The following is a 10083-nucleotide window of genomic DNA, read 5'->3' as shown; positions in this document are numbered from 1 at the left end:
ATTGTAATAGTGATATCTATTTTACTTATTTTGCTCGACCTTGAGTCGCATGCTAAATTTATTTTCAATGTATGGATGCATGCTTTGGTTTTCCATGCTTTAATTTGGTTATTGAATGTTTTTATATAAGTTTAATATGCTAGCTTAACATCTTGAATGTTTTGACATGTTTTGCCACATTTTGACTATGTTTCATGAATAGGCCCGGCCCTGAAGGTTGTTTGAGAGTGCAGCCACCCATGGCCCAAAACTGGAAGGGGCTCAAAAAAATATTTTTTTAACTTTTAATGTGAAAAAAAAATTTCAGACAAAAATAAATTAAATTAATTAAATGCCTAGGGCTTTTAATTTTTTACCATAAATGCTTCATCTTTTAGGGCCCCAACAATTTTTTAGCTTTTATTGTATTACATTTTATAAATTTTTTTAAGAGGGGCCCAATTTATTGTTTCGCCTAGGGCCCCAAGAATGTCAAGAACAGGCCTGTTCATGAACAAGAATGCTAGTCCTTTGATTTTTTTTTTTAACATGTTTTATGAAAGTCTAGTTTGAAGGTGTTTCGAAAGTTGTTTTCAACCATTAAATATGATTTCTAAGTTACTAAAGCTAGGCTTTTGATATGGTGAAGTTTGGGGTTGGGAAAGGGGTGTTTCAATTTTTGGCTTTAAGGGTCGAAGTATCGGTAGAAGGACTCAGAGGTATCGACACAAGTGAATTAGAATGCCTCAATGGGTTTTCTAGAGCCCTTGTATTGATACATCTAGGCACATGTATCGTAACAAGTGCCCTAGACTTAAGAAACCACATTGTTTTGAGTTGTTTTGATTTTCTGGGGTCAATTTTAGGTCTCAAGCACCTCCGACCACCCCCTAACATCTTCAAAAGGGTTTTAAATCGTCTCTAAAGTCTTTTAATTAATCAAAACTTGGATCAAAGATTTTATGAAAATGTTTTCAAATTTTCAAGTTTAGTAAAACTCTTATTTCTCTTAACCCAAACAACTCCACTTTAAGCCGATAAGCCTCAAACATTTGGTTTATAAACTAAATGAGTTTTAACATGTTTTTAAAGACCCAAAATAATTTCAAATTTGTATATTACTCTTTCTTGAACATTGAGAATTGTTTTAAATAAATTTTATAAGATTGTGAAATGATGTAGTTTATCCAAATTTTTAATATATATATTTATTACATTTTTCTTTTTTCACCTAAATACCCTATTTGTGGTTATATAGCTGTAGCGTAGAGCTGATAGCAGCAAGTATTGCTGTTACGAGACATGACGGGCATGATAGTTTATTGATCAAGAAAAGTACTAGGAATTTTATTAAGATATCTGACATTAATATAAAACTAAGTAAATGGGAATCCTTAATTATACCTTGTCTATCAGTTATTGTCATAACGGGGATTAGGCTATTCTCAAGCCCGGCTTTCGTTATACTATATAATTAAGAATATAAAGCTAAAATATGTTATCGCTCTCCACTTCGTCAATTTACCGTAACTTCCTCAGAATGCTACTAAACTTGCGATCAATCCTATAACCGCTGCAACGCCTACCCTTAACCACACTACTCTAGAAGAAGCTGAAGATGTAGGCTCTTCAGCGTCATCGTCTTCGTCGGAATCGGGCTCAGGAGGCGACTCCGACCTGGACTTCGCCTTCGCCTTCCCGGCCTTAGGAGATTCAGCCGGCGATTCTGATGGTGAAGGGGACTCCGCTTCATCTTCATCCTCCTCTTCCTCCGATGGACCAGGGGAACTGGGGGACTTCTTGGGAGCAGCGGCCGGGGGCTTGGAAGAACCCGGTGGTGGAGGAGGAGCAAGGATGGCATCTCCGATGCCAGGAGCTACAATGGGTGTGCTAATGTGAAGCACAGATAAGTTGAAAGGCTGGGAGATGACAGACCCCAAAAGCTTACCAACTAGGGGTGCACCCTTCACGGCGGAGCCAAACACAACCTCACCCCGTGCTATCCTGGTAATGTTGACGAAACCTTGTTGATTGATAGCGGAACCAGTGGTTTGATACAAGGTGGTGAGGAGGGCGCTCTTCTTCCCAAGCTTTTGGATCTTTTGCCTATCGTAATAGTCGAGGATAATGTGATTCATGAGAATCTTCCTCAGTTCATCACTGGACCTGTCTGTGATGGATTGGATGGAACTATTGTCTAGGGCTAGTATGGTAATGGTCTGGCGACGGTTTATAGCATCAGTCAGCTTGGTCTTTCTGAAAAGATCGCTGAGAGTGCTGTAATCAGAGTACGGCGCAAGCGACTTAGTGATGTTTAAAGCTGTACAGGTAGTGGACAAGGCCAGCAAGATTGCAGCAATGAAGAAGAGGAGGAAGGCTCCGGTATTGGCATTCGCACTCACACCCATTTCTGTGTGGAAAGCTGATTAAAACAAAGCCTGTTTAATCCTGCCTTACCACTTGGCCATTATGCCTTTACTTATATGCGAACCTGGAGGCTGGACCGCTCTGAATCTGCCTACATTTCTGGTTCCTTCTCTCCGACCTGGTCCTTCCAACCATGTCTTAACTTCTGCTTTCCACTTGTCAATTCTATATCATACAATTGGAACGTTTCCAATCCATGTTATTACTATTTTGGAGTTCCTCCTTTAATTTCATTTCATCCTAACCTTATTATAATCATTCATTCACAACTGAAAACAGAAAGTGTGTTTAGCTGTTGCGCCTAACATTTATGTCCGTGGTCAGCCCACCCCACCAAAAATATAGCCATTCAACTTTGTCAAATCTTTATATCCTTATCTAAAACATTTAAAAGCCATGTAGTTAGTGTAGGATGGAATAGAAGTTAAGGTCTACTAGTTGGAAATCTTTATCTATAACCAAAACCAAGACAGTGGGGAATGATAAGCCAAGGATATCTTATATATATATAGTGTGTAGATTGGCCGATAGACGATTTAGCAAAAGATATATATATATATATATATATATATATAATGGGTAATGAAGGGTCTGTGTCATTTAGGAATGGTGGCATGCTTAAAGAGGAGCACAAATAAAGAAGAAGAAGAAAAAAAAAGCAAGGCAGCCCCTTGTGTCTGAATGGTTGATAAAGGCATGCACAATCACTTGCACAAGCCATTATCCCTTCTCCTTGCCAGTTAAGACTTGGGAGGACCACCATTGACTCAAACACTCGAAAAGGAAGTTCTGGAACATCATTAATTCTAATTGTATATGTATGACCAAAAACGATTCACTGATTAAAGAAATTTAAATTTAATTGTTAAACAATTTTTGAAAAAGAGCTCATGGTTTTTCAATAAAAATAGTAAATATTCTTATATTAATAAAATTTTTAATTTTATTTTTAAAAATATCAAACATCATAATTTCCAATAGTATATAATAGATTATTACTATAATTCAATTATTTAATAATACAATTTTATTTTAATAATAAGTTTTAACATTAATTATACTTTTTATTATTAATATTTTATTAAAATACTTTCTATTAATATTTTAATAATAAATATATATTATAATTTATAAGTATTTAATAATAAATATTTTATGATAATATTTTAATTGTATAAATATGGCTATTTGTTTAAATCCAATTGAGATTCCTGTATTCCTTTCCTCCACTCTCGTACATTTAACTTTGAATTTTAATTAGGTATTTGTTACCATTAACTTTTATAAGATAAAATAGTTATTTTTAGATAAATTTTGGTTGTTAAAAGATAATTTTTAATAATATTTTGTAACAAATATAATTTATATTGTATTTATTTTACTTAAAGAATTTTAAAAATAATTTAAGAAAAATTTTCCAAAATGAATATGTATGTGTTAATGTTATTTCATGGCGCTCTGAATTAACAGTCTAGTTCAGAAAATATTTTATAAAAATTGGACTTGGTCTTAATTCTCAAGAAAATCTAAATAAATTAGTAAATATTGAATGTAATAATAAGGTACTAGCATCTTAACAAAAAAATATTATTATTAAAAATAATAGTCACAGTTTATGAATCCTACACAGAATAAAAAAATTATCCAAACAACTGTAAATGGGGAAAATACAAGAAAGGAAAAGAAAAGTAGAGTTCATAATGTAGCATAGGATGGATATCGAAGACAAAGTACATGGTAATGATAGATTTGACTAGACGGGCATGAAGGACCATCCAGCTAGCTACCCCATGTGATGCCATGTGGGTTATGTTGCATTTTTTACCAACTAAAAACATTGAGGATAAATTTCTAGTCTCTCATATAAAGATGACTAAAACGTAATGTTGTGGTCCTGTTTTCACTTTGCTGCTTTAGGCTCCAATGATTTTCGAATTGACTTTAATATCTATATCAACATTAGTTTTTAATTAATTAGATTTCCATTTCCTGGTGTTCACACAAGTTTTCATTCATGATTGGTAGGATCATATTTATACAAGTACGGTAATTAGAGCGGATAGATATCTAGTAGTGGGACAGGCAAGGGTCCTACCCTCTTAAAAATAGAAATTTGTCTCTTTACATCAAAAATTCATTTATAACTTCTTCAAAATAAAATTAGTAAAAGTTTATGTTAATCCAATATCAACTTTTCGATAGTATGGCCATTTTTCAGTCATCAAAACTCAAAACCCTATTTGTAGCAATATAATTAGTTGATGTTTAATGAAATCTAAGGAACGGGGGGGGTAGGGTATCTTCTGCCTTTCACCAAAATCAGTCCAAGGACAAAAATTGTGCGGCGTGCGGCTTTCTTTCACGTGGACATCTCGTGATGTTAATAATAAGTGAGCTGGCTTCAACCAGCGATAGAATATGCAGACATACCTTCCACTGCTATACTTTTCAAAACGATTCCAATGAGTCACCCTATTATATAACATAAAACAAGATTCCATGCTCTAAAAGCAATGAAAACTTACATAACATACATATACATATATTATTATAAATAAGAAAAATTAGATTCTTTGTCAATCTAAAACCACACCCCCACGGATGGTATGTGTACCCTAAATTACATCCTAAAGGCATCCATGTACCCTGTTATTTAAACCCATGGTGTCCCACAATATCTGGATTCTCTACCAAAACCAAACATGTCCATCATCAACTCTTCTTTCTTTACCTTTCCATATCATTATTTCATGCTCCTCTTGTTTTAATGTGTCCCCCTCGACACACACATGTATTTATGTATATATATAGACCCCATCACCTCCCCTTCTTCCCTCACCACCAACAGCCTACAGTAGTTTTCTTTCTTCTTAATTCCCCTTTATAGAAAAGAAAAACAAAACAAAAATGTCAGGAGTGTGGGTGTTTAACAATGGTGTATACCGGTTGGAAAGCAGTCCGAAGAGAAGGGTGTTGGTACACTTACCATCAGGTGAGGCAGTATCATCCTACTCATCTCTTGAGAATATATTGAGAGGATTGGGGTGGGAGAGGTACTACGGGGGTGACCCTGACTTCTATCAATACCACAAGCACTCTTCCATTGACCTCATTTCACTTCCTAAGGACTTTTCCAAGTTCGGCTCCGTTCACATGTATGACATTGTCGTTAAGAATCCCAATGTCTTCCACGTAAGGGATATGTAAGCTACGTACCTTAGTATATGCACTGCAGCCTTCAGCTCGGTCTCTGTTTTCTCCCCCGTTTCTGAGGCTGCTTTTATTTCATATGTTAGGCCAATATATATATATATATATATATACCATAGTGTGTGTGTGTGTGTGTTTAAAATCGGTTCCACTAGGATTTTAGCAGGTCTCTCCTCTTTACGACCTGCTATAGCTAGTTGGTATAATAAAGTGGACTAGTTAGTGTCTGTGTTGTGTATGTATTTATGGCTTGCTTTGTTTGATGTCCGTATGTACATATTTGCGATCTTTAATAATAATGAAGTCATGGAGTTGACAGCAGTTTAAGATTGCATCACAACTTTATGCCATGTCAGCCTGCAGCAGTTGTTTTGTCGAGAGACATGACAGCTAAAAAGTGTGAGCCCCGCATAATCATTTTATCATTTCTTCTTTTAATCATCACACAAAACTTTGATTTCGAAAGGGTTAATTTTAAGATTGTAAATATAAATATGGAAAATAAATTCAACTGTAAAAATTAACAAAATATTATCTCCTAGTAGATAATCTATTCTATTCTGAAATAATGGCTACATGGGTTTTGATAAACTAACAAATTTAATTGAGAAAAGAATTATTTTGTTAACCAGCTTGCATAATACATTGGAAAATTACACAACTATTTTCTTTTCAAACTAATAACAGTTTCTAGTGCATGATCACATACACCAAGTCTGATAAAATGAAGGAGAAGTTGAGAATAAATAAAAAGGAATTATATATCCCAAAGGATTAAACTTAAAATATTCCTCTTTAAATTAATCTTAAAGAGAGAACAAATCAATTGACAAATAGACAAAATGAGAATATTGATTATATGTATGAGATATTTGGAGAGCTAATTGATGCTCGAAACTTCTTTTAATTGATTCACTTCCTCAACTCTATCTAATTAACTCAAATAAATTTGGAACATATTTTCTCACTGAAAGTATTGGTCACATTTGCTATTATCCCTATACTATGCATAAATTATTGATGGAGTCCTTCTATTATAACTTGATGATTTTTAATTTATGTATTTTTGGAATTTTGAAACTCTAGTCTGGACACAAACGGTATCAATTAAATTTATTAGGCAAAATTCTACTATTAGTTGTCTGTTCTCCAATTTGATCATTTCTAATTTTTTAAAAGTTTGAAATTTCAATCTCGACTAAAACAATAGACATTAATTGATTAGCTAAAATATCATAGTTTTCCTAAGAGAATTAAATGAAAATAACAAGTTGACATGACATAATATATTGGTCGCACAAAATTTTGAAAGTAATATAATTTAATGACTATCATTTAGATAGAATTGAAATTTCAAATTTTTAAAAAATCAAATTAAAATATAAAGATTAAATTTACAATTTATACATTATACAAGGACTGATATAAGAAATGGACCAAAGTGTTGATGTAATGAGGATCAAATCATAAACTAGAATCGGAGGAGTCCTGATCCAAGATTAGGGTGATCCCACAATGGCAAAGAGGTCCCGAATCGAGCAGATGGGGCATCATGTGAAGTGGATCGCAACAGTTTATTCAAAGCCAAGAAATTGATTTTCATGTGTTTCAAATGACATGTCACTCCACCAAAGGTGATTGCAGGCTAAGATGTGAGTGCATGTGGATAGTGGACCTTCTCTCTTTATTTCAATATATAAAAATTGGAATCCCCAAAAAAAGTGACCACACTCACATTCCTTGATGTTACACTTCCAAAGTGTGGGTTTTTTTATACATAAATCATGTTTTAATGGTCAATATTTCCTTTCAACTTTAATTCTAATTTACACAAATTAATAAATAACATATAAAAATATGGTAAAAATATTTTCACAAATAAATGTATTAATTAATAATATTATTAAAGTAATGATTTTAAATATGTGTAATTGTTTATCAAAAATATATCTTATTTAACATCTTTTTTCTTAAATATCATGTAGCTTATCATAAATATTATATTCATGTATTCATAATCCTAACTAAATAATGAGATGAGATCATTGAAATCCTTGAATTTTCATTATCTCTTTTATTATTTGATCAAGGATAAATATCAAATTATACACAAATTTTGGTTCAACGTGTAATTTGATATATGAACTTTGATTTGGTGCAATCATACACATGAAATTTGAATTGTGGCTCATATGTATACATGAAACTTTGATTTTGGATCAAATTTTGCACATTTAAAGGAATGGCTACATACATTTGTTTTCATATTTGATTAATATAATTGTTAGTGTATGCAATATATCAATGTAAAATTATGTTAATTCAATAATGTTGCTAGTAATTTGTGAAAAGAGAATCAAATTAAAATTTCACATGTAAAAATCGCACAAAATCAAAGTTCATGTATAGTTTTGATATTTATCCATTTGATCAACTCAATTAACTTAATTACTTCAAACAAAAAAACAACTAATATTTATATAATATGAATTTATTTTATAATGTGACATAATTATATTATAAAAATAGTATACATACATATTTAAGGACATATAATATATCAAATGTTATATATGTAAATTATGAATGCATAATGCTATTATACAATTATGATATTATAATAAGCATTCTTTTATTAATGATATACAACTTAAATAAACGTGTAAATAATTTTATGATAGATTATAATATATACAATTAACATTGTATAATTAAGGTAAATTATTAATGACTATTAACTCTATATTCAATTACGTTATTATGGTTTACATTTTATATTAATAATATGCAATCTTAACGAAACTTCATTACTATAGTCAAATAAAGGCAAGAACTACCGACCAATAAAATAGAGGATTTCCTAACCCAAGCTAACAAACTTTACAAATATATTTTAGTAATCTCATATATTTTATTTTTATAAATTATTATTAAAATAAAATGCATAAAATTTGATATTTTATAAAATCTAATGTTTGGACAAACATATTTTTATATTTTACAAAATCTTTTGAAATAATATATTTTATAAATTTCATCATAATAATATAAAAATTTAATATTTTGTTGTAAATACATTAAATGGATGTTTATAACCTTTAAACATTTATGATAGTAGTGAGATAAAACCCCAATAATTATGAAAGATGTTTAATGTACGTGTTAATGAAGCAATTAAATAAGCTTCATTTATTTGTGTTCCATTAAATATCAATGGCTTATAAATAGAACTCTTTTGTAAATGAAAAGACGATACGAGAAAATTCTCTGTTTACTTTAAGTATTGTTTTATTTGATTATTTTATAACACGTTATCAAGACGAGCTTCTACAAGTTCATAGTGAAGTTCACATTATTTCGACTTTATATAATTTGCTCGTATAATTCCTTTAAACTATATACGGTATCGTATTTTTATAATTCTTTTATTTTATTTTCTAGATGAAATATTTGCTTTGGGTAACATTTGCACATTTATTATTACAACTCAAATCTAATAATGATAATTATATATACATGTTTTTTTAGTAAAAGAAATTTCAATTAATGTAATTTGTGTTAAGTTATTATTATGACTATTACTCTCTATGCCAATATTTGACATACATATTATTATTTAGCAAATTTGGTACATATAATTAAATTATTTTACTATTGAGAATGTTTATTATTTTACTAATATTTTTTTATTTTGATTCAAGTGATTATAATGTCAAATCTTGCCAAACTTGAATTTGCAACCTTAGACATCTCAGTCAAGAATTATTTATCATGGGTGTTAGATGCTAAAATTCACCTAGATGCTAAAAGTCTAGGAAATATTATATTAGCAGATAAAGAAGCATCTAATCAAGACAAGGCAAAAGCAATGATTTTCATCCGTCATCATCTAAATGAAGGATTAAAAGTGAAATATCTCACTGTGAAAGACCCTCTTGAGTTGTGGAAAAATTTGAAAGAATGATTTGACCATCAGAAAACGGTGATACTCCCTAAAGCTCGTTATGATTGGATGTACTTATGGTTGCAAGATTTTAAGACTGTAAATGAATATAATTCAGAACTTTTCAAAATTAGTTCTCAACTAAAATTATGTGGAGAAAACGTAACTGATGAGGACTTGTTAGAGAAAACATTTTCAACCTTTCATGCAACTAATGTGCTCCTACAGTAGCAATATCGTGAAAAAGGTTTTAAAAGGTATTCTGAATTGATTTCATGCATTTTGGTGGCTGAACAAAATAATGAGCTGTTGATGAAAAATCATGGAATTCGTCCCACTGGTTCTACACCATTCCCTGAAGTGAATGTAGCAGTACACAATAATTATGAAAATAGAAAATATAGAGGTCGCAGTAGTAGTTGCGGTCGTGGACATAGTGGGAGACGTGGTTAAGGACATACTAGTAATCATTATCATGGCGGTCATAACAATGATACTTCTAACCACCAAAAAAAGAATAACAA

The 10083-nt window shown here is 31.2% G+C and overlaps 2 protein-coding genes across 2 annotated transcripts; one reads left to right on the top strand and one right to left on the bottom strand.

The window, feature by feature from the left end:
* Positions 1-1297: 1297 nt before the first annotated feature.
* LOC105774822 (fasciclin-like arabinogalactan protein 3) lies at positions 1298-2881 on the bottom strand. The gene has a single exon (XM_012597393.2). The coding sequence runs from the start codon at positions 2385-2387 to the stop codon at positions 1515-1517; it is 873 nt and encodes a 290-aa protein (XP_012452847.1). The 5' UTR covers positions 2388-2881; the 3' UTR covers positions 1298-1514.
* A 2390-nt stretch (positions 2882-5271) lies between these two features.
* On the top strand, positions 5272-5864 carry LOC105772376 (flowering-promoting factor 1-like protein 2). The gene has a single exon (XM_012593651.2). It carries the CDS (start codon positions 5314-5316, stop codon positions 5611-5613), a length of 300 nt encoding a protein of 99 aa, XP_012449105.1. The 5' UTR covers positions 5272-5313; the 3' UTR covers positions 5614-5864.
* The last annotated feature ends 4219 nt before the right edge of the window (positions 5865-10083 follow it).

This window comes from Gossypium raimondii, chromosome 6 (assembly GCF_025698545.1).
Source record: "Gossypium raimondii isolate GPD5lz chromosome 6, ASM2569854v1, whole genome shotgun sequence".
Classification (NCBI taxonomy): Eukaryota; Viridiplantae; Streptophyta; class Magnoliopsida; order Malvales; family Malvaceae; genus Gossypium; species Gossypium raimondii.
Note: the sequence above shows the minus strand (reverse complement) of the source record. Positions and strands in the feature narration are given on the sequence as shown.